The sequence below is a fragment of the Camellia sinensis genome, chromosome 8 (assembly GCF_055761805.1).
Source record: "Camellia sinensis isolate YWXY chromosome 8, ASM5576180v1, whole genome shotgun sequence".
Taxonomy (NCBI): Eukaryota; Viridiplantae; Streptophyta; class Magnoliopsida; order Ericales; family Theaceae; genus Camellia; species Camellia sinensis.
Window position 1 is genome coordinate 55,348,647 of NC_138968.1, and position 25,311 is coordinate 55,373,957.

General features: G+C 34.7%; 3 protein-coding genes across 6 annotated transcripts; all 3 read right to left on the reverse strand.

Annotated features, from left to right (window-relative positions):
* Window positions 1-469: 469 nt before the first annotated feature.
* Window positions 470-5,512, reverse strand: LOC114283726 (sedoheptulose-1,7-bisphosphatase, chloroplastic). The gene is made up of 8 exons (XM_028226604.2): window positions 5,189-5,512; window positions 4,116-4,238; window positions 3,491-3,676; window positions 2,684-2,765; window positions 2,197-2,418; window positions 1,692-1,792; window positions 1,496-1,567; window positions 470-1,045 (listed from the first exon to the last, which is right to left on the reverse strand). Exons 1-8 carry the CDS (start codon window positions 5,300-5,302, stop codon window positions 761-763), a joined length of 1,185 nt encoding a protein of 394 aa, XP_028082405.2. The 5' UTR covers window positions 5,303-5,512; the 3' UTR covers window positions 470-760.
* A 1,686-nt stretch (window positions 5,513-7,198) lies between these two features.
* On the reverse strand, window positions 7,199-9,301 carry LOC145797772 (uncharacterized). Its single transcript, XM_082885189.1, has one exon. It carries the CDS (start codon window positions 9,299-9,301, stop codon window positions 7,199-7,201), a length of 2,103 nt encoding a protein of 700 aa, XP_082741315.1.
* A 12,366-nt stretch (window positions 9,302-21,667) lies between these two features.
* LOC114290302 (Myb/SANT-like DNA-binding domain protein) lies at window positions 21,668-24,039 on the reverse strand. 4 transcript variants are annotated; one of them, XM_028234181.2, is made up of 4 exons: window positions 23,847-23,984; window positions 23,044-23,114; window positions 22,357-22,735; window positions 21,668-22,268 (listed from the first exon to the last, which is right to left on the reverse strand). In XM_028234181.2, exons 3-4 carry the CDS (start codon window positions 22,705-22,707, stop codon window positions 21,810-21,812), a joined length of 810 nt encoding a protein of 269 aa, XP_028089982.2. In that variant the 5' UTR covers window positions 22,708-22,735; window positions 23,044-23,114; window positions 23,847-23,984; the 3' UTR covers window positions 21,668-21,809. The 4 variants fall into 4 exon arrangements, with proteins under 4 accessions (XP_028089982.2, XP_082738792.1, XP_028089981.2 ...); XM_082882666.1 differs by lacking the exon at window positions 23,847-23,984 and adding an exon at window positions 23,726-23,786; XM_028234180.2 differs by lacking the exon at window positions 23,044-23,114 and having other exon boundaries at window positions 23,847-24,039.
* Window positions 24,040-25,311: the final 1,272 nt, after the last annotated feature.

Sequence of the window (25,311 nt, forward strand, 5' to 3'; positions counted from 1 at the left end):
AGCCTTTCCTTAGATACTCGACCTATCTGTGTCTTGTTGGAGTGCATATATAGACTGCATTGCTGCTATAGCAATCCATTGCCAAGTGCTCCTACCCATGTCTCTCAAGGATATATTGGATAGCATATATAGATTACCGGGAACTTCTAATTAAGCCCTCATTTATATCACTTTTCACTGAATTCGTATGTGCAAGACTTTCTTCATAAAAGTACAAGTGTTATAACCCATAAATTGGGGGGAATGAGAAATTTAAGAAAATAGCTGCTGATTGATAGATTGTCTTTTTTGGAGATAATAGCTGCTGGTTGATATGGAGGCATTAGTAGTGTCGAAAACTTGGGGAGCTAAGTTCTTTCTGTCCAATTGAATATCTGAAAATCAGAAGATATGTAGGCCTTCAAAACAGCAAAGAGAAACATTATATATATATGTAGCTGTGAGTTTGTGACATTCAATACAAGGTTGCATTTGAAATATTAATTGTATTATGGTTGTTTAAATCAAAAGTAAGTTCATGTAAAAGAAGAACAGACACTGAAACTGCTTGATCTCTCCCTCCAGTCTCCATCTTAAGACAATTCAACCTTGTGAATCGTTTAACTTGAGTCTAGCTCTAGCTATAAACCAAATATATACATCTTGATAAACTATAATACAAACCTGTATAGATGTAATTTTAACGTTTTGTTCTATGAAGAAAAAGATAATAGAAAAAAAATTTAAAAAATTAAAAGGCAAGAAAACAAAGCAAATTAGCTTAAGCAGCAACGGCGCTAACTGGCACACCGGTCTTGAGCCTGGAGGAACCGTATAGTGTTTCCTCAAATCGGATAATCTCGTTCTTGGATCCATAAGCAACTTGAGTCCTGTCATCAAGATTAACAATCACCTTGTCAAGCACAGACTGTTTGCCATCACTACTGTATCCCCCTGCTTTCTCAATTAAGAACCCTAAAGGAGCCACCTCAAACAGCAGCCTCAGCTTTGCTTTCGCTGATGGGGATGTCACATTTGTGAATATACCTTTCTCTTTCACTATTATCTGCACAATTTTTAAAATAAATTAATTAACAAAGAATGAATGAATTTTTTTAACAATGTTTATGATATTCACAGAACCTGGTTGATCTATTAAAAAATTGAAATTAATGCTCTATTTGCTTCGACAAAATCTATAAAAAACGTTTTCTTATGATCTTAAAACTAATGTGCTATAGTGAGTGGTTTTATTAGGGGTGGTGTTGGTAATGTGGTGATGTTGATAAAACTTTGTCCGGAAAATGTTTTCAACCTATAAAAGGAGAAAATGTTTTTGTCCAAAAAAATTTGTTTTATGTTGACTATTAGAATGTTTTTCGTTGGCTTTCATTTTGTATCGTACCAAATATTATAAAGTAGAAAAATATTTTTTAAAAAACAATTTTCACTGAAACAAATGAAGCATAATAAAGTTAAAATATGGCAGAGGTTTATGTAGTAGACATGCAAAGACCTGATTAACATCCGGCACCATTCCTCCAGTGTATCGCAATGTATATTTCTCTCTTACATAGTAGTTGATCAGCTGTGTTGATCATATTTAACAAGTTGATTAGATATTCAAAGTTTGTATAAAAATAGAAAAAGAAAAAAAGAAAATGGAAACAGCAAATGTAGATGGTTGTAGAAATTTAGGAAAGAAGTGTAACCTTGTCATAGTCAGGGTTGTCAGATGTGGCTCTCAAATTTCCAGGAGAGAACATCTTTCCTTCACCAATTTCTGTTGTGTCTTTGACTTGTAGCCATTTTCCTGTCCCCAAAGGGAAAATTTGTTGAGACAGAAAGTAAGAGAAATATTTGGGAATCATATGCAAATAACTCTTTAGGCCACTTTTGATTGATGGACAGATTGGCGTATTTTTGAAATTTTGCGATAAGGTTTTATGCAAGACAAATAGCCCTCTCGGGATTAGTTATCCCTCAAATGCGGGATTATTTTATCTAGAAGTCATTTAATTTGATCTACCTATTTATCAACATAGATGGGTTTATTGCAAAAATAAAATAAATTGAACATGTTTTAAAAAGGAACAGTCATTTTCATATTAACAATTTGCAAAATCAGTGCCAGAAGCAAAATTCTTGGGTTTGAATTGAAGCACCACAACACATTCCCATATAAATAAAATATGGAAAAATTGTTCAAAACCAAACCTTCATCAAGAAGAAGGAACTCATGAGTGCCTGGCATGTCTTTAAGAGCAAGAACATATGTAGTTCGGGGTCCGTAAATCCCCATGGCTGCAGCAACTTGATCTCTCCCTGTCACACCTGTTAACTTGTCTCCAGGCCACACCCCAAATATGGTGCCAACTGTGAAATTTGTGTCCACTATACTAGACCCATCAAGAGGATCAAAAGCAACACTGAATCCACCTGTTCATATTTCAAAAACCAAAAACCAAAATGGTCACTAAAATTTATATGATTTTATTTATTTATTTATTTTTTCTGGTATTGTGATTTTCAAATTATGATTACTAAATAACTACAGCTTCCCATCAAGAGGATCAAAAGCAAAACTGAATACACCTGTTCATATTTCAAAAACCAAAGACCAAAATGGTCACAAATATTTATATGATTTTTTTCTTCTGGTTTTGTGACTTTCAAATTATGATTACTAACTACAGCTTCTAACCTTGAGCTGGGCCTCCCATGTCTTGGAGTTCAGGGACTTCCTCAGAGCAAGCATATTTGCAGTAGTGGGAATAACTCAGGGCCTAAGCATCAATTTCAAGTGTAAGAGAATTCAATATAAAAGCAAATTCTACATGAAGTTGAAAATCCAAAGAATGAGCCTGAACATAAATATTGAACTCAGTTATATATATATATATATATAAAAGAAAAGAAATCCACAAATTTCAACAGTATTGGGAATCAAGTGATGTGATCAGTGAGTTCTTTATCATCATAAGTAAAGCCTTAACCTTAATCATATGAATGTTTTGACTCTTTTAAGCTTTAAGAGTAACATTTTAGTCAATATTGGGATAATGATTCGTAACATTTTAAAATATTTATCATTCAAAAATCAAGTTTTTTCACTGATGCATTTAACGTTGACTGAATGGAGTGGCTAATGAAGGTGTGGATTTTAAATATTTTACCGTGTGGCACCCTCCTAAGCTACCAACTGCATGTGCAACAGTAATTCCCGTAGTATGCAAAAAAACCTTTTTCCATTTTGGAAGATTATATTTCCCAACTTTTTTCATTGTTTTTATTTCTGAATTAAACATGAGAAAGGACAGTGGTTTTTTTTAATAATAATAATTACAAAAAAAAAAAAGAAAAAAAAAAAAGAGTACCAAATTTGAAGATGTTTCTTCTGTAAACGCAAAATGGAACATAGCAGTTTTGAATTTGAATGATAGGGAAGAAAGAGAATATATACATGTATACATAAAGAAAAGTAGTTTTAAATTAAAAGTGTATGTGTAACCTCAAAAAGGAGCTTATCGGCGAGCATGTCAACTGCGAGCTGCTCATCTCCAAAAGAGTTGAGACAGGCTGTTCCTCCACAAGAAGCTGTTCTCACTTTGAAAGCAATGGTTCTGAGTGCTTCACCCATGCACACCATTAATCTTATCAGTCCCTTATCTGAAGATGCCTTTGTAAGGAACTCTTCCTACATTATTGATCACTTAATTTGATCATATTTTTCTCAAAAACTCTGTTTCATATTTTCATTTATCTATCTATACCAAGTTCACTCACATCCTTTATTTCTTAGCAAGAATTTTACAGTTATGATTGTATCTTCATTTTCGCTTTCCATGTTTTTGGAAAACAGACAACACTCATAATATTTGTTTTTATTTTTTATCCAAAAAATAAAAATAAAAATGCTGTTCTTTTATAATTTTTAAAGTGATCGATTTTTTATTTTAAAATGATTTGTCAGTTGCAGTTGTGATATTAAGAAACATCTAGGTCCTTCAGAGAAAAAAAAAATTCTCAAAATTTTTCTTTTCCAAATAATTAGCCAAACAAGTTTAGTTTTTCAAAAAACAAAAATACAACCAAATGGGTATTAAAATGAAAGTGGCAGTTGGTGTTAAACTTACCAGACTGTCACCAATCTCGCACCTGGTTACAAGGGAAGAGTTGTTGGTCTTTGACACGTTAACTGATGATGCCTTTAACATGATCCTCAAGGACTCCCCAAATAGTGAGCTCGATTTCAGACTCTGCAATGCATTTCACTACCCTTTTTCAAGTTCTGCTCATTTACATTTTTCTTGTTTTTACTTTTCCAGTTCAAGTGTAATTTGCATGGTTGTTTTGTGAGGTCACCAAATACTCATTATCATATAGCTCCTTTTCTTACATAATTCTTATATAAACTTTATAACTAGAATGATGTGGCAATAATATTTTTTAAAAGAGAAATGTTACTTATCACTACATTTATTTCATCTCTTATTTTTCACTTTTATGTATATTAAAAGTAATATAACCGTGTAGGATCCACTGTATTAAAAAATATATTCAAAATGTTATACAAACAAATTTATTTTATTTTATTATAAAATATTCTTATAAATTGATATGACAAGCAATAATAAACTATTAGAATGTGAAATGGGATATGATAGTGTTACATCAATTTATAAGTTTGCAAATTTTGTTTCTTTTTATAACCATTACTCTCTAAAAATAAAAAATAAAAAAACAGCATTAAGGGAACGGAAAATGTCTCGTAGCTCAAATTTTGTGGCTCAAATGGCCAAAACGACGTCGTTTTGGCCATTTTTATGTTGTTCTGTACTCAAAACGACGTCGTTTTAGCCTTTTGAGCCACTTTTGAGCCACAAAATTTGAGCTACGTAGCATTGTCGTAATGGAACTTATTAGGCGACGTGAAAAATACATAGAAAGTGAAGTGTTCAGCTGAGATATTTCAATGGTATATAGCAGTCATATTTTGAAATTTATAACAACTTCGATAACTCTTTTGCTTTAAAAGATAAAATCATATCATTCTATATTGACTTTTTCTGTTCAATTATATATGTATATATAGCATAACTCTTTGGAGTTATTAAATGTTTGAGGGTACGAACAATCACAAGAGGGTATTGTTATAAAATTTAAAATTAGGACCTCAACACAAGCATAGAAGTCTAAAATTATGTACCTTGGAGCAGAAGGATGGAGAAATGGAAGATTGAGAAACAAAAGCAGCTGAATGTTGAGAAGAGACACCTGCAGGGAGGAACCCACGTGCGCAGCACGTGATGCTAGTCTCCATGCTTCTGAAATATTGTTATGCACTATAAAAGGTTGGTTGAATCAGAACAGAAAGTCTGAAGAAGAAGAAGAAGAAGAAGAAGAAGAAGAAGAGGAACGTGCTGTTTCTTTCTTGCTTGCTTGCTTGCTAAGTTGCTAGTAGGAAAGGAATTGAAGTTGTTTCAGCCTCTGTATGTGTGTAACTGTTTTGGTTTTGGTTGGGGTATGGACAGTGGATAGCAGATAAGCAGTTAATGGGTTCCTGCCACGTGGCTATTGTTGAACAGATAGACTGCTCAAAGTGCTATTGGGGGGTGGCTTGAGGTTAATTAATTACCATCGCTCAAATATGTGGCTCATCTGTCTGTATACTGAAAGGTATGGTACTGCCTTGAGGGTTGTGATCCTGTCCCTTGCATATTTGTGACAACAATGTTACGTATCATGAAAAACTTTTTATGAAAATAATCATGAAAGTTTTATGATCCTTAGATTACACTTAGAATAAAGCATCACACACTAATCAAGATAATTCAATGATCATAAATATTTCATAATCATTTTCATGAATTTTTTTTTATGATTTCTAACTTTTCTCTATTTGTAATAGAAAGATTTCATTCAATCATTTAACGTGAGTGTGATAATATTTTTTAATTAAAATTAATTATAAATTTACATTCATATTTGATGACTATTAAATATACAGTGAAAATCCTCCGTTATATATACATATATAGAGAATTAAAATCTATGACATGGACCCCAAAGTAATCTGTATGTTTTTCGCATAAGGGCCCATTGTTTTGCGCATGTACTTAGACTAATGCGACATTCTAATATATAAATTAAGGTAAATTGTACTGACCCCTAGTTTTGAAAAAAAAATATAAGAAATTCTAGAGTTTAATATAATTATATTAACTTTTCTTTTAGTAAAACTAAATAAAATAAAACTAATGCAAATGGAATGGTGTGAAAGCACAAGAATAAACAAAAATATATATATACAATTTAGTGTAAAAGTTATGACCAAAATTTTTTTTATTCATTTAACTAATGAATTATTGATTAAAATATAACTAAATATTCTATATATTACAATCTTAAAGAAATTCAATATAGTTATATCAAAATTATGAGACTTGCTATAAATAAAGTGCATATCTCGTATGCATTTTTATTTTTTAGGTAAATTATAAATATATCCCTGAGATTTGCTTAAAGTATCACCCTCTGTGATTTTAAAAATTACAAATATCCCATCGTCAGAATTTTTTATTTAACAAAATTAATCAAAAAAATGAAATTCATAAATGCTTTCCTATACAATAATAAAATTACTTAAATTATTAATTGAAACATATTTCTAATATCATTAAAAACTGTTAATTGACTTGATAATTAATTAATAAAATGGATGATTCGTTATGAAATTAGAAACTTCAGGGGGTGGAATATAATTTCCAGAATCACAGGGGACAATTCGTATTTTAATCAAATTTTAGGGGGTGTATTTGCAATAAATTTTTTTTTTTGGTCGGCAAACAAAAGAAATTTATATATATATGAAAACACCATTACATAAGAAACATCCAGCATAGCTAGCTGAAACCAAACAGAAGGTGGCATCAAAAAGCTAACCCAACACCCACTAATATACCAGTTGGTGAGAGACCAACTAGAGGAGCCACAGCATACTAGCCAAAATCAGTATAACATAGAGTACCTCACACCACCACCCAAGACCGGGGAACACAACCAAACAGGGGACAAAAAGAAATACACAGAAATACACGGAAAATCAGTAGATCAGAAGCAGAAGTACTCAGAAAACACACAGGCAGCAATACCAGAAAACCAGCAGGAATACACAGGTTTCAAAAGGCTAATAGCATTCCAGCAGCTGCACACAGCTTCAACCTATCCCTCTTCTACAAAACTTAATTTGTTGTAAGTTAAACAAGAAATCATTAACAGAGAAAGGCAGCTTCGGGTCAGCAGCTCTGACCCACATAGCAGTCCTGGATTTAATTAGATCACATAGACCATGCAGATCTGGTTGTCTATCAGAGAACAGCACCTCATTCCTGTGTTTCCAAATAGACCACAAGGAAGCTATAGGCAACACATTCCAGACTTTTCTCTCAAAACTATTACCTGAAAACCCGGCCCAAAATTGTAAAACTCCATCCACTGTTGCCGGCATAACCCACTGAGATCCCCACCAGAGAAGTATATCAGCCCACACCCTCCAAACAAAAGGACACCACAACAGAACGTGATTGACAGCCTCTACTTCAGCTTTACAAAACACACATTGGATATTAGCAGTAACTGGAATGACACCAATCCGTTGAAGGAAAGATGACGTTTTTAACCTTTGTCTCCAAGCTAGCCACACAAAAGCTTTTGCTCTAGGAGTCGAGACATTCTGCCATATCATCTTGGAGATAGTACCATAGTCATTAGATTCTAGACTATTCTCACACCACCTATATGCAGATGAGACGGTAAAGTAGCCCGAGTTTTCAGCCCCCCAACAAAAACCATCAACCCTATCAGCTCTCAATTCACGGTTGTTATTTACCAAATTAAACAAACAAAACACCTCTTCCTTTTCCCAATCTCGGAGTACTCTAGTAAAGCATTCCTCCCAATCGTATAAGCTCCTTCTTAAATCAATCACTTGCTTAACTGTTTTCATCTTATCAGGGGAGATACGATATAGTCGAGGAAAATCATCTTTTAAACACCTAGCACCAGCCCACTTATCCTCCCAAAAGAGAGTTCTATCGCCATTACCAACCAATATGAAAGTATTGCTGATAAAGAAGCTATGCAGGCCAGGGCTAGAAGCTGCCACAGAGAGTATATCCTTCCATAACCGGGAATGCATCTGGGAGGCTTCCGTATTTGGGTACCACTTGCTGCCTTGGATGTTATATTCCCCACATAAAACTTTCTTCCACAACAAATTCTCATCACCTCCAAACCTCCACCACCATTTAAGTAGCAAGCAAGCATTAACATCCCTAAGTCTCTTGATGCCTAACCCTCCTTTAATAACACTTCGAGTGACTTCGAACCATTTAACCATATGTATCTTGCTCTTAATCACCGATCCACCCCACAAAAAAGCAGCTTGAATCTTGTCTAGCTCTTTAGCAACTCCTTCAGGCATCTTGAACAGAGAGAGATAATATACTAGGAGGCTAGACAATACTGCTTTGATAAGAGTTAGTCTTCCTGCGAGGGATAAGAACCTTCTTTTCCAACTTGCCAACTTAACTTTAACTCTATCCACAATAGGTTTCCAAGTCTTCAACCTCCCGGGATTAGCCCCAAGAGGCATCTCAAGGTACTTAAAAGGCAGTTTTTGACACTTACAATTCAGCCTACCAGCAAATTCATCCAACAGGTCATCTTGTACCCCGACGCCAGAAATTACACTCTTGTGGTAGTTGATCCGAAGCCCGGAGATTAGTTCAAAACAACGCAGAATCCTCTTAATATTCACCACTTCCCCCCATTCTGACTCACAAAAAATAACAGAATCATCGGCGAATTGAAGATGGGACACAGAAATTTCGTTAGCCCCAAGAATAGCACCCTTGAATAAATTTAACTCCCTAGCCCATGTCAACAAGATGTTAAGGCCCTCAGCTACCATATTGAAAAGAAAAGGGGAAAGGGGATCCCCTTGCCTAAGACCTCGAGATGGGCTAAACTCCGATGTGGGGGAACCATTCACAAGAACGGAGACTCGAATGTTGGATATACACTCCTTCACCCAAGCCAGCCACTTTGCTTCAAAACCAAAATTCTTCATCATGGATAGCAAAAGGGACCAATTTACAGAGTCATAAGCTTTTTCGAAATCAAGTTTCAGAATAATACCACTTTGTTTGGTTTTCTTCCACCAGTCAACAATTTCATTTGCAATTAAAATTCTATCAAGAATACTTCTACCTCCCACAAACGCTGACTGCTCTTCACTAATTATTCTAGGCATTACCATCTTTATTCGGTTAGCCAAAACCTTAGAAAGAATCTTATACACAGACCCAATTAAACTTATTGGTCGGTAGTCCCCAAGACTAATAGGATTCTCCTTCTTAGGCACTAAAGTAATGAAAGAGCTGTTTAACCCACCCACCAATAAAGTCTTGCATAAACTGGAGAACCTCTTTCTTTACAACCTTCCAACAGTTCTGAAAGAACAGCATATTGAATCCATCTGGCCCCGGAGCTTTATTCCCATCACAACTTCTTACTGCCGCCCAAATTTCTGCCTCAGAAAATTCTGCCTCAATGCAGTCCTCAACTCCTGGACTGCCTATAGATTTAAAACTACCCCCTAATTTTGGCCTAGAATTCCACACTTCAGTGAAATGAGCTTTGAAAAAATTAAACACTTCAAGTTTAACTCGGACTGGCTCATCATATACAATTCCATCAAAATTCAAAGAGCCAATGGCATTTCTATTATGCCTACAACTTGTCATGATATGGAAAAATCTGGTATTTTTATCCCCTTTGAGCGCCCAGTTTAACCTTGATTTTTGAAGCCAAATCCATTCTTGCATCTTACTTAGTTTCCACATCTCATCTCTGATTTCCTTTCTACTCAATTTCTCCACATTAGATAGCTCTCTAGTTTCAGTTATCAAATCAAATTCATGTAGTTTCTCTTCAGCACTCTGTAACTTCACAGATATGGTTCTAAACACTTCACTATTGCATCTCTTCAAGACTTGTTTAACTTGTTGAAGTTTTTTAAGCATTACAAAACCACCCCAGCCTGTGATGTGTGACTCTTCCCATGCCTCCCTGATCACTTTAGAGAATGTAGGATGTATGATCCAGGCATTCAAAAATCTAAATGGTTTAGGACCCCAATCCCTATCGTCCTCCATTAACAAAATTGGACAATGATCAGATACAATTTTTGGCAACCCCCACAATTTAATATTAAAGCTTTCAATCCATTCAGGGTCCAGCAGAAACCTGTCAATTCTACTCCATATCGCACCCTCCTGAGCATTACACCATGTAAATTTTCTCCCAATCATTGGAATATCTGTGAGCTCACAAGAATCAATAAAAGCATTGAACTCCCTCATTCCTCTATCCCTCCTTGACACACCTATACATTCACTAATCAGTCTAATTTCATTGAAATCCCCCCCCAGACACCAAGGGCTAGGAAAAATACTTCTAAGCTGTTTAATAACTTCCCACAACCTCCCCCTCTTACTAACATCAGTAGGAGCATACACATTCATCAAAACACAATTAAATGAATTATAGATAGTACCTTTTAGAAGAAGGAAATTCTGGTTGCAACAACATTCCTGCAGTTGAAAAAATTTAGGATCCCAGACACAGATTGTGCCACCCGCACTACCTTGAGATCCAACCTCCATATATTCAAACCGAGCACTTCCCCAAATGGATCTAATATCCCATTTTGATAGCAGCGATCTCTTTGATTCCTGTAAGAAAAGCATCCCAATCTTTCTTTCCTTTACTACTTTCTTGATTTTGCCCCTCTTTTTTGGCCGACCCAACCCTCGAATATTCCATGAAAGAATCTTCATTGAAACAGCTGACCACACTTGAGACAGCTGACCACACTTGAGAGCGCCTACATACTGGTTTACCCAGATGCACCAATTCGAGTCCCCACTTTTTCTTTGTCTTGCTGTTCAAGCTGTACAATACGATTAATAATACTTGCTTCATCTTGCCCAAACTCCACCCCAAGTAGTTTTCCCATACACACGGTTGCCTGAGCTTCATTTAAAATTAGAGCATCATTTGAAGACCTGCTATTCCTTCTGTTAGCTAGAGATCTGGACAGAGCTGCTGAAGCCGATCTGAACAAAGCCTCCTTTTGGGAGTGTCTTCTTACTAATGACTCACTTTGCCCTCTTCTTCTTGAAAAACTTGGCTGCTTCAAATTTTTCTGCCTTTGCCGAGCCCTCTTACGGACTGAAGAAGCAGCTTTCAACAATTGCTGTGTAGAGCCCCTCTCTATCGGCCTACAGCTGCTTTCATGGGCCAGATCCTTTGTCTCACTAAAGTTCTGCCCCACTAAACCCAACCCATTGCCCTGACTGGAATAAGGCACTATCGGCCCACCATATACAAGCTCTTTCAAATGGGCCTGAGAAAAACACACTTCTAACTGGACTTCAGGCCAGCTCTTACCTGTTACACTCAAGCTCTTCATAAAGCCAGATGTAATCACGTGCCCATCCAACTGCCCATCGAGCCTTACACCTATATCATCATTGCACCTTTTCGCAGCTGTCGATTTTGAACCAACCATCTTATCGGAGCCTTCATTTGAATTTCCAATACTTTCCACAGTCTCAGCCACCATCAAAGCATTTTGCCAGCTCACACTTCCACCACTTCCCACTTCACTTAAGCTAACCCCTTGGGCCTTATCCATATCAGCTTTTTTGTCCACCGCATCCTCCATTTGTGGTGCCACCTCAGCTTCACCCTCATCCCTGCAATGGCTGAATACTGAAGCACCATCACTTTTCCCACCATGGCTATGCATCCCTACTGAAGTATGGCTATCCAGATTCATGCATCTAGAAAACACCAGTTGCTCTTCACAAATTCTCACTGGGTACACTCCACTGCTGGATTCCAGACTAATCACCACATTGATAGCCTCCATGCATTTCGTGATAATCCTAACTTTGCTGCAGACGAAAGACATCGGGACTCCAATATCTTCGTCCAACTCAACCACTTCCCCCCATAACCTTCCAATGGAAGTAAAAGTTTCTGCACTCCACAGATTCAAAGGAACTCCATAACATGAGATCCAAGTGCATATCTCTTGCTCAATATGCATACCACCTTTCCAGTCCAACACAAACTCACCCCACTCATGTAGCCAACCTTGCATTAGGCTCACTCCCTCTGCTTTCTCCTCGATTGAGCTGAAAGTGATAACAATATCCCTGCCTCCCCCATCTCTAATTCTTCCCTTCCTCAATCCCCTACTCCGAGATTCATGCTTGAACTCAGCCTTCGTGACATGGTTATGTAATCTAATGATCACACTCTCGTATAACCAGGCGTTTCCCACCTCCCGCGTTTTCACCATTAACCTTGATTGACCCACCGCCCTTCTGCCAGTGAGTACTTCTGCAAATGTTTTCCTTGCTCCTCTGTTATTTTGGACCGTTCCATCCTCAAAAGCAACCTTTTGTTTGGATGTGTTCGTGACTCCAATCGTAGGCTGATTCACCAATCTGCGTTGGTCACTATTAAAATCAGCTTCCTTAACCTTTATGGCTCTATCATCCACCCACAATCCATTCGCTTTTTGAATTGCCACATTTGCAGCCACTAAGCAGTCATAATGCACAAATCCAAACCTTGTACTGTATATCCTTCTTCTTTTATTTGGAATAAAAACATCCCTTATAACTCCAAACTTATTAAATAACATGAAAAGGCCTCTTGGATCAATGGATTCAGGTAAGTTATCTGCAAACACTGTGATCAATCTACCTCTACCTCCATGCTTCCTTCCAATCACTCTGTTTCTTTGTTTCACCACCGGCCTCCATCCTCCACTCTCCATTTTGTGATTAAGATCTTATGTAATATATATATATGGGTGTATTTGCAATTTACCCTTTAATTTTCAATTGTTGAATCTAAAAAATTAAATTTGACTAATCGATTATAGGGAAAATTACACTTTGCCCCTGGTAGGTCTTTTAGCACACCAAAAATAAAAAACTAAACTAGGTTCCAATTCCGTAGAATAGGGTTAAGTCTAGGTCTTGATCCATAGGGACTAATGTGAAATTAAACAATTTTATTTGCGAGATTCTTAAATTAATTTGATAAAAGTGGGGGATAAATATTAAAATAAGAATTAAAATGAAAATTAGAAATTCAAGTGACAATAAATATTAGGGTTGAGAAATTGATTGGGAAAAATTCTAGAATAATGAATTTACCACTAGCTACATAAATAGGGTTTAAAATTGAGAATTAATGATTGCGATATGGTTTGAACTACTCAATGTTTCACACTACAAGCTTGAAACATTGATCAAGAGAATTCATGTTCAACTTATAGGCACGAATCATCTTGAGTAGTACGGGTCATTCGCTTTAAACTAAGATAGTAACACGACTCATCTCTGATAGTATGATTCATTTCATACTTTGAACATGAATGACAAAAAAACCATTATATGGAAAGCATTTAGCAATTAAAAAAAATGAAAAAAATAATAGAAATGTATTAAAAAGGTTCTAAAATATCCATACAACCTATTCAAACCATTACATAAATCAAAACCTAAGAAGAAGAAAAAAAATCCTATTTACTTGGCTAAAGTTTCATCAAAATCCTAAAAAAAAAAAGAACTAGCCGCTTATGGATGATTGAGAAGATGAAGTTGAGGGTGAAACCGTCATGGAAGCACTCTAAACCTTCAAGTACAAACCGCATAAAACCCTAGCCTCTTTTGTTTCTTTATAAGAATGTTCCAACCTTAGAAAAGTTTTTCTTTCTTTCTTTTATATTCCTTCAACAAAATAGGTTACTTTTGGGCATCTTCAACGGTTCATTAAATATTTCATCAAATATGAGTAAAAATGTGATGAATTCCTCTATCTGATATCAAGCTTTCCAACGATGATTTTTAGTTTTTAGCAAAACACAGGTCGTCCGGCCGGTCGACCAACGAGTGCATAGATGTGAAGATTGGCAAAGAATTCAATCTTTCTTTACCAATGTGGATGTGGGTGCCCTAATGGGTTTAGAGATTTTGTGAGATCAAAAGTGGGTGGTGAACCTGATGGTGATGATCAAATATGGATGTGAGTCTCCTAATGGGTTTATAGATTTTGTGAGACATTTTGTTGAGGTGATTCAGATATTGATCTCTATTGTTGTTATTGTTGTTGGTGGTGGTCGTGGTGTTGTTGGTGATGCTAGTGCTACTTGAAGTAGCAGTAGTGGTAGAAGAATACCCAGAAGAGTGACAACTTTTATCCATCTCTCTCTCTTCCTCCCTCTCATCCTCTTCTTTCGCTCTCTGTAATTGATTACTTGTTTTTCTCTCTCTAAATATCTCTCTATATGTATATGTATGCATGTGGATATAAGTTTTGTCTGTGGTGGGGAGGTCTTGTTCCATTGAAACTTCTACAGTATATGAACACATATGTGAAGATTGTTGGTGAGCACAGGTCATCTCTATTGCAAGTAGTGAGCATTGTCCCAGTACTATCTGGTGGTGAATAGGTAAAAACAAAAAAGTAGAGGTGGTCATTCGGGGGGTTGACCGGTCAATGTAAATTTTTCACAAATTTTTGCTTTGAGGTGGTCATCTAGGGAGATATCTGACCAGAGGTCCGATGGGTCACCACTCAATGGCTATGCACAATAATTGCTGAAAGGTGCAAGACATCCTCAGTTTGGTAAAAATTTTGAGATATTCTCAATTTGATATGGTTTTGATAAAACTGTTGGAGACCAAAAAAAAAAAGGTATACTTTTTTACCAAATTCAAATTTGATAATGATTCTGATGAATCATTGGAGATGGCCTTAGGAAGTCATGCACGCAACCTGTAGAGGGCCGCACGTGCGGGAAAATCCCTCCGCACATGCAAATTATGGCAGTTTGGTTTTGGCCTTCAAAGAGGGAGCCGCATGTGTGGGAAATGCTTATCCGCACATGCAGCGATTGTTTCTTGACACTATCTTCACTTTTCACCTTAGGCATGTCCAACTTAATTAAGATCAAATACTTGTAACATGTACCAAGTTATATTAAGAAGAGAGTTAAGAAATCTCAATTGCTAGCCTCAATGTAATACATTTTGGCCTCAATCAACCCCTTTTATATTTGGTCATTTTCCAACTTAAGGGCTTTTTTTTTTTACACTTTGGTCATGCATGTTTCAATTTTTTCTCAATTTATTCATAAGGCTAACTTATGTCGTCACATGTCATGAGAATATTTTATCATATATAACTCGCACATCTTATACAAACTCAAATATTAATATAATAATATATTTTTTATGTCTTGTGGCAACTAACGTTTCTTTTTCTTCTTTTTTTTTTATTATCAAATTTTGAATATAAATTAGCCTTAAAAATAAATTGGAAAAAACTTGAAACATGAAGAGCGAAAGTAAAGAAAAGAAATTTCAAAAACAAAAGTGAGAAAATAACCAAATATAAAAATGACAAAGTATAATTTACCCTTGATTATAATTATGGGCTTGATTGGCATAAGTTCTAACAAAATGTTAATAATAAAAAAGTAAGGAAAAACCGCATCTCTCTCTATGAAATTTTCTATGGAAATTACATTTTACCATTTTTGGTCCTTCAATTTTTTTTCTTCACTTTGACCTTTCATGTTTTAAGTTATTCTCAATTTATTTTTAAAGCTAATTTTTGTTCAAAATTAGATAAAAATTATCACATTAAAAACCACCTGATATGATTTAACTTAAGCCTCTAATCCAAATATAATAGTATATTTTTTTATGCCAAGTGGCAGCCAACATGATGTTTTCTCTCTAATTTTGGACATAAATTATATTCATAAATAAATTGAGAAAAACTTAAAATATAAAAGGTCAAAGTGAAAATTAAATTATATATATATGTATAAACTTCAAGAATCAAAATGGAAAAATGGTAAAACATAAATTGGGAGGGCATTCTGCCCTAGTTTGGAAAGGCTTTACAACTATAGGGTAAGTTAAGTCCAAAAGACACCACGGTTGTGACCATCGACATACGTCTCGCAGACTCCCTGAACGGAGCAGAGGACAATCAAACGGTACGTAAAAGTCAAAATCCAATGATTGCTTGTTGACTTCAACATTGACAAACCGTCCAGGATATTGAACAATGAAGCAGGGTAAAAAATCGTGCTCATGATGTTGTAAGTATAATAATCAAATATGAAAATAAATCTCATTAAAAAAAAAAAAAAGAATGATGGAGTTACACTCTAATTTTTCTAAAAGCATCTCCAAGGTTAATCAAATAATTCATCAAATTTGAATAAAAAAAAAAAGTAGGAAATCCTTTATCTGATATCAATTGCTCCAGTGCTATCATCAACCACCAGTTGTCCGGGAGGACGACCGGCTTGTCAACCGGCAAGAGTAAATGCACCACTTTTGCAGCTTTCCCTCCGAAGAACACTCACATTTGAGAGCTGCTCCAACTTTCTTCAACACAAAATCGATTCGAAGAATGGGTAACCAAGCAACTACAAATCTAAAGCACTCCTCCAAAAACCAACAGCACATTGAGAAGCTCTTAAATTTCTATAGAGTCAGAAATCTAGTCTGAATTCATATAGAGTCAGAAATCTCAATGAATTCAAATCTCAGCTCTGAAGCACTGAAGCACTCTTTCAACCACAAATCTCAGCTTTGAAGCACTCTACCAACCACAAATCTCAATGAATTCATATAGAGTCAGAAATCTAGTCTCATCGGACGAGACTTATCTTCTTGAGCTAGCCCTAGCCGAGAAGTTCGACGAACTGAACTGGGTCGCTGGAGCTGTGTCGAGATTGGAGAAGAAGTGTTTGGTTCCGGCTTCAAGGGTTGGAGCATGTTTATGGGGATATAGTTTGTGGAGCTATAGATGTGAAGGAATTGGGGTTTTCGGTGAAGGACATGGATAGGATGGTGAGGAAGATGAAGAGGAAGTTTCAGACTGCCAATCTCTATTGTTGAAGTAACTGGATGACTGGGGAGACAATCGGCGGACGTCTGACCGGTAAATTGATGAATGCTTACCAGATCCTCAGTTTGGTGAAACATTTGATATTTTCTCAATTTGATATCATTTTGATGAAACTATTGTTGGAAATAGTTATAAAATTCTGGATAAAATCAGAATTTTTTTCCTAAGTTTGGTCTATTTTTTAGGTGGGCCCTGTGCGTCGATTTTCACGGGTCAAAGTGGTAACGCGTTCTATGCCGCGTTGTGATTCACGTGGTATATTTGGTTGCTCAAAACCATTACCGAGTGAATGGAAAATTAAAGCCAAAGTATGCTCTATGAAAATAGAGTTTTGGTGGAAATTCCTTAAGGTTGTAAAATGGCTTATCCCACATTGATTTGGTAGGAAGTTTTGAATGGGTTTAAAAGGCTTGGGTTTGGTACTTGGGGTGTCTCCCAAGGGGTACTCAAGTGTTTTAGAGGGAGGGGTTATGGGTAAAATGGGCTAGACCCATTGGACCAAAAAATACCACACACGTGCGCCGCCGTCCGTCCGGTCGAGCGGGCTGGGCCGGGCCTGGGCTTGAGCGCGTGTGCGTGGTGTGAGATTGGGTTGGGCTTGTTCGGCCCAATACTAATCTTTTTGGGCCAAAAATATTTGAATTTAATTTTATTTTGTATAAAATAAAATCCAGAATTCAAATTAAACCGGAAATAAACTAGTTTGGTTTTACTGTACATCCAAACAGGACCCTTCCTGAAATAAACTAGTCTGGTCTGGTTTTTAACGTACATCCAAACAGGGCCCTTCCCGTTTTTGTATCTATTTAAATTATGAACCCAACAGATTCAAATCTATTTGAATTCAAAACCAACAGGTTTCATACCTGTTTAATTCAAAACCAGCAGCCACCTTTACATCTATAAATAGACTAGCCTCTAATTTAGATTTTACTCCAATTTTTCGTACTCCATCCTCTACTATAAATCTCTGCATTTTGCTGCATTTAATTTCTGAAAGAAAGAGTATAAACACTTAGTGTGTTCGTAAGGCAAACAATTTGTAGTGCTACTATTGTTTGTAGTAGATCATTTCATCCTGTGAGATAGACGTCCAAGTTCTGAAAGCACCGTGGAGAGGACGAATCTGTCTTAAGGACACAGTGTCAAACACTGGACTTGATCAGATTATAATTTGAACAAATTAAATCAAGTAAGTTATTTAATTTATTTTCAGTGTTATTGTTATTTATTTAAATCAGATTTTAATTTTATTTTTGTAACAAAATAAAATCTGTTATTATTATTATTTTTTATTTCGAGTTTGATTTTTGTAATCAAACAAATTCTCTCATTTCCTTTATTTTTTTATATTCTGGTTGTTATTTAGTACACAACAGAATTTAATTTATTTAAATACAGTGAAAATTGTCCAATAACTATTAGAATAGAAAAAGGATCACTTTTTTATCAAGTTTAAATTTAATAATGTATCTGATGAACCATTAAAAATGGTCTACTGGAGTCACCAACTATGAATACCACGACTTTTCAACGTACCAATACATCACGTTAGACCCTCATTTTACATATAAAGTATTTCGAAATCGTGAATCGTCGAGATCTAAAATGACAATATATTTTATTTTATCCCCGAATTCTATTTAACCCATAAACTGTTGAAATAGACAAATTCAACAAAAGGATTACCACCTTATTTTATAGAGAAATTAAGAAATCTTTAACTTCATTAAATATAGATCACTAATCTGTCACAATCAAAAATTTTAGTTCAAGAATTTTAAGTACCAAAGGGTAAAATCATTAATGTGAGCATCAATTTCGCAAAATCACTTGATTGGTATATACTAATTCCATTTTATGAGATATATTTCCTTGCTTAACTTCACTTTACTCGTTTAATTTCACATATTCCTTTTAAACTAACCTACCATCTATGTAATTAAGAGTAATATCACCTATTTTAGAAACTTTCAATACTTTTTTATATTTTCTTTCCAAAAATAATTGAGGACGCTTTAAAAAAAAAAAAGAAAAAAATGATGAATTACAATAATAGCCCCTAAAATTTAACACCTTTTTTTATTTAAATCCCTAAAGTTTTAATTTTGTCAATTAAATCCCTAAAGTATTAAATTCGAATCGATTCAGTCTTGACGATAATATAAAAATAGTATATAAGCCTAAATGTTATATAAAATTATGATCAGGCCCAAATTTTAAGTTGTTGTTAACTTAATTATCTTCTGCTTGGTATATTTTGCTCCAATTGATTAATTCTAATTGCTTATATAGGTCTTCTTCTATTTGTATTCTACTATTATTTATTTCTTCTAATTCGCAATTATCCATTTTATCTATTTTTCAGTTCTAATATTATTTTATATTTCATTTCATTATCGTTTTTTTGTTCTGCCATTTTTTTATAATTCATTCAGACTATAATTACTTAGATCCATTTTTTTTTTCTTTTTTCTAGTGGTATCCCTTGGAGAATCCGTCTGCCAGGATAAGAATAATTATCTGTATTATTTTCTATAAGAGTCAACTACTTACCTTCATCTAATAATAGATGTCGAACTTCATTTACAATTTCTAATTGATTTTCCTTAAGATTTTCGTTAAATGCTTTTAATAACCTGATTATAGTATTATTTTATTTGATAATTATTTGTAGTGCAATACTATTATTTAAATTATCTTATTCGACTTCTTCAATGTATCTAATGGTCAATATTAATATTAGAAAAATTGAAAAACCAGACTCTTAAGTAAACAATAAATTAAAATTCGGGTCTTCTGACAATTTTATATAACCTTTGGGCTTATTTTTATCTTTATATGGTCTTTAGGACTAAATTGATTCGAATTTAATACTTTAAGGACTTAATTGACAAAATTAAAACTTTAGGAATTTAAACGAAAAAAGTATAACTTTAAGGACTATAATTGTAATTTATCCAAAAAAAAAAAAAAAAACTTTCAAAAATGAGTATTTTCCCAAGAAGTATGGAAATATTCCAACTTAGCCAATATTAATTCTTAAACACATAAATAAAATAGATATTGCAAATAAGGCACATAAACATGCTTTGAAATTAAAAACAATGCATACACAATCAAAGAGTGCAAAAGGAGATTCCCCAGAATTCCTCCACACCAAGCCATGAAAATATTACAATATACATGACCCTAAATGCAAAAGTAATGCCAAAACACATAGCATATAGACATGGGAAAGATAGGCATCTAAGGGGTGGTTTGGAATGATCTAAATAAGTGTACTTTTTGACTTTTTATGAAATATGAGTTGGGTGTTAGTTGGGTTTGAAGTGATGTGTTAGAGAGGTGATGTGACTTAAATAAGATGATGTGACTTAAATAGGATAGTGACTTTTTAACTTTTTTAGATTATGCCAAACAAGGCCTAAATATGACATATGTGCATGCAAAGAATCACAACTTTAAACACGTAAAAACAACTTAGAAGAGATGTAGTTTCAGACTCATCGTGTGGTAGAGATGTAGTTTTGGATAAAAGAGAATCGGGGACAGAGGATTCCCCATGCAACAACATTAAACCTCTAATGGAAGTTTAAGTTACCCCTACTCCCTCTCTCTCTCTCTCTCTCTCTCTCTCTCACACTCACTCACACACACACACACACACACATACACGCACACAGGGAAGTGCAAGAGAACACTCTTCAACAGAGGGAAAATTTAGTCGGTCAAACTCTAGCCACGCTCTGTCCCTAGCAATATGTGCATGTGTATGTGAATGCTGTATGCCCAGTGTCCTGCATTTTTCCATGTGCCAATGCAATCTGAAAGGAAAATTTTCCTAGCGCTCAACATATCTTACATCAAAGATGGAAAGCCCCTTAAGTGTGATAGAAGCTACATTCTTGTTCTACATGTTGCATGCAAAAATTTAACATAAAAACTATATGCAGGTTTATGAGAACAAGCCTCAAGCATCTGTAGCCTTTAGAGTGAAAATTTACTCTGCAGTCTAGAATTGCACATGGAATGGAACAGTAGCATCAACAACATATGAAGCAAATTACAGATCAAGTTGCAACTCACTCAGCTTCACAATTTCTTCCTGCAGTTCATCATTCAACACCTACCTAGATAATGATTAATGCAGATATGTGAGCCCCCGGTCTTTACAAAATCAACCTAATCTCCTGTATCATATTCACCGGTGGTATGCCTACAAAGCAATCCAACTGTCAGCGATGCCAAAAGATATAACAGTCCATCCATTTCCTCCCCCTTTGTACAAAAGCGACAGACTTTTCTATGTTTATCAACCAAAAAAGCAATAAATAAATAAATAAATAAATATTTTAAATGTAGAAGAAAAAAAATCCGTTATCTAGTTGCACATTCATTTATGGCTTATATATATACCTTGGAATTACGAAATAGTGAGAATGCACATTCCACCTGTCCTGTGCCAACAGGCCTACAAACGTGCTGACATAAAATTAAAAATAATAAGAATAATAAAAAAGAAGCGGCCTACAAATGTGCGTGCCAACACATCACATGAATGAAAATAACTTGAAACATGCATTAAAAGAAATGATGCAAAGCATTTAGTAAAACAGCATCAAAAACAGAATTCCACACCACCAAAAATGAAGAGTTGGACAATCATTTCGAAGTTCAATGTATATATAATCACACCTATCATAGCTGCCTTCAGCTGTAGAAAGAAGTTTATCCTGAAAATTGTACTAATGCAAAGGTAAAGGTGGACCAACTGATTGCATCCGTCGCAACCATGCCATCCTCACACTAGACTTCTTTAATTGAAGGAAAACTTCCCTGTATTCTTTCCTCAAGAATATATCTAAAGCAAACAAGTACAGGTCACTTCCTTGTTCTATTTCATCCATCCCATCTAGGCATTCAATGCATTCCCCAATGCTGTAGTTGAGTTTCCCTAATGAGGATTGAACCGTCACAATGCTCCTAGATTCAGCTGCACAATTAACGCGATCAGTTCTGCTATCAGGGTTTGCATCTCCCGACTCTTTGATGTGCATAAGGGAGGTGGTTGAACCATCACTGAGCCTTCTCCGCTGAGCAGGAGGTTCTGTTTGTCCACTATCTACTGTTCCATCAAAGATGATATCCAATTTGTCTCTGAGGGGGAATTCTTTAAACCTAAATTGTGCAGCTTCAGGATTACCCTGTAAGAAACCCGTTTTATGCTCTAGCAGGAAATGAAGGACAACCTCCATATATTTTTCTAATTCAATAGCTAAGTTGCTTAGTTACCTGTATATAATAGGCCCAATCTTGTTCACTCGCACCAAATGTTTGAGTGCTTGAATCCCATCTCATACTGCTTGTACCAATCAGCTTACACCAGATCTTCCATTGTTCCTTAGTTGCGTCCCAATGATTCTTCAATTGTTTTTTCTCATACCTGATACCCGACTTTTTGTGAAACAATCCTTCAATATTATTCCAACCATCCTTAGTAAAATGTGTCCCTGGTTTATTCCCTTTTAAAGTCTGTTCGAGACATAACTCCACAAATATTTTGTGGAAAGCCGCTGTCCAAGTAGCTTTAGGTTTCTTCATCTTCAGAGCTGATGCGGCTGCACTCTTCTGTTCACTTGCCATTTCTCCTCTTTCAGACTCTCACAGGGACCTATTGAAAGGACCATTATGGCATATTTAGAAAACAAAATTCCACAGATACTGAAATTTTATCAAACTGATCCACCGGTTTATAGCATGAGCCAACTTCTTCTCTTTTTTTCCTTTATTTTTATTTTTTATTATTTTTTTTTTTTTTTTGGGTGTGTGTGTGAGTGTGTGTTTTAGGGAATGATTTAAATTCCACAGATACACCCACTCATCCTGTGTATGGTCTAAACCCCAAATAAACAAATCACTGGCACATCATGAGGGTTTCAAGGTTGTATTGCATTTAATTCCAAAAAATGAAAAATTCACCTCCACCATACAAAATGGTTGCGCTAAAAGCCTGGTTGCGGCGAGGCTCGTAGTAGCTAGCAATGTCATTTCTAACATCAAAGACATGAAATTATGATGTTATGAGGGAGAAGCGGGTGAAGAAAAACAAAAACAAAAACAAAAACAAAAACAAAATCAAAATAAAAAACAAAAACAAAAACAAAAACAAAAACAAAAAAGTTAAAAGACCATGATTTCTTCCCCTTTCTCCCCTCCCCCCCCAAAATTTTCTCTCCAATAGGAGAGCTTTAAGAATATTTTTCCTAATTCTAATTTAAATACCAAAATGGGTAGTTTCTAGAATATCAGGGGAGAAGAAATAGAAATAATACACTGTTTTTTTTTTTTTTTTTTGATAACTGAGTGTCCGGGCCAGCTTTCGCGCACCTCGACTAATCTCAGGGCCCTGAAGTTAAATAATACACTGTTATTTAAAAAATAAAAATAAAAAATTCAAAAGAACAGGAACTATCAAGTTCCAGAAACAACAATCTAAGAATGATTGTAAACTAATTAATCCAATAGGTATCTTAGGAAACAACATTTTAGCAAATTGAACCCAAAACCTAACTTAATCAACAAAAACGAATCAAATTATAATTAAACCTAACTTGAAGGTGAAAATTTAGTGAAAAAACAACTATGGGTTGTGACTTCTTACATGGAAATTCTCAGGAACACGATACAAAGCGAGTGCGTGTATATATAATGCACAAAACCAATGGCAATTATAATATATATATACATATATATAATCTGATTAAAAAGTATAATAAAGTTACCGCAATATACGCAGGGAGGGAAAAGGGTAAACGCAGCAGAGAGTATCCAAACAAATTTCTCAAACAGAGATGAATTGAGCCCACTCAAGGGGTTGCCTACTGGATGGATCAGCAAGTTCTTTTGGGCTTTGATTGGTTAAATTATAGCATGCAATTTAGATTATAAATTGATGAGATTTATATTTTGTTGTTTGATTGTAATTTTTATTATTCGTATTAAATTTTAATTGGTATTTTATTTAATTAAATTGACTGATTTTTTAAATTTTATAACTAATAAATCAAAACCAACATATAATATAAGCATTGCAAAATAAAATGAATAAGAGAAATTTTTTTATTTCACTTATTCTTGTTGAATAACTAATCCTATAAATTATTAATCCTCCAAACAATGTGTTTATGGTGTTAGACATATTTATTTTAATGATTTATTTAATTATGTCTTAATTTATTTAAAAAAGAAAAATAGAATCCAAAATTTATTTTGATGATTTATTTGAATGAGAAAAATAGAATCAAAATTTATTTTGTCCTATTATTTCTCACCTAAACCTTTATCCTAAATGTTGTTAGAATGCATTTAATATTTGATTAAATCAGGAGTTTAAACAGCCCAAAATAAAGGTTCAAACAGCCTAGCACAACAACAGGCCAAAAGGTTCAAAAGGTTTAAGTGGAAGATATTCAAATTAGTAATGATGGAAGTACAACGGTTATAAAAGTTCAAAAGGCCAAAAGGTTCAAAAGGTTCAAGTGAAAGATATTCAAATTTGTAATGATGGAGTGGAAGATATTTAAATTGGTAATGATGGAAGTACAACGGCTATAAACGGTTATAAATTCAAATGACTACAACGGCTATAAATTCAAATGAATACAACAGGTATAAACGGTTATAAATTTCATTATATATACCAAAGCCTCTAATGTAAACAAATTACAAAAAATCTGAAAGTATTCTTTAATCTATAATCATTCATATCTATTCTCAGAAATTATACACTGAGCCTTATAGCTTTAAATCCATCTTTCCTGTGTGAGATTTAGAGAAAAATCAAAACTTCATTTTATATATCTATTTTTGAGAGATATTTATTGTAAGCTTTTTTTGAAAGCAAAAATACCACTTTATCTTGTAAAAGTATTGCAAACACTGTGTTCTTAAAATATTGAGAGTGATTGTGAATCACCTAAGATTTGCACAGGTTTGGACTTGTGAAGTCTGTGTAAAATCTGTGGAGGATTGCTCCATTTGTAAAGAGGTTGCTAGCACCCATGTGGAGCTAAAAGATAGTGGAAAATCTCAAGTGAAGCTTGAGGAGTGGATGTAGGCTTGGTTGAAGTCGAACCACTATAAATTTGTTTGTCTCCTCTTCCCTAATCTCTTTACTTTCCTACTACTGCTATAGCTATCTAATATTCATGTGTTAATCATTTGATTTACCATGTATGTTAGTTATAC

Bases quoted from the DNA above. Each gene is read 5' to 3' on its own strand.
- LOC114283726 (XM_028226604.2), bottom strand. From the start codon at position 5,302: ATGGAGACTAGCATCACGTGCTGCGCACGTGGGTTCCTCCCTGCAGGT. The intron at 4,239-5,188 runs GTACATAATTTT...AATGCATTGCAG, and splicing joins CTCCATCCTTCTGCTCCAAG to AGTCTGAAATCGAGCTCACT. The intron at 1,046-1,495 runs GTCTTTGCATGT...AAAATTGTGCAG, and splicing joins TGGTGCCGGATGTTAATCAG to ATAATAGTGAAAGAGAAAGG.
- LOC145797772 (XM_082885189.1), bottom strand. From the start codon at position 9,301: ATGGTAATGCCTAGAATAATTAGTGAAGAGCAGTCAGCGTTTGTGGGA.
- LOC114290302 (XM_028234180.2), bottom strand. From the start codon at position 22,707: ATGGCAAGTGAACAGAAGAGTGCAGCCGCATCAGCTCTGAAGATGAAG. The intron at 22,269-22,356 runs GTAACTAAGCAA...GGTTTCTTACAG, and splicing joins ATTGGGCCTATTATATACAG to GGTAATCCTGAAGCTGCACA.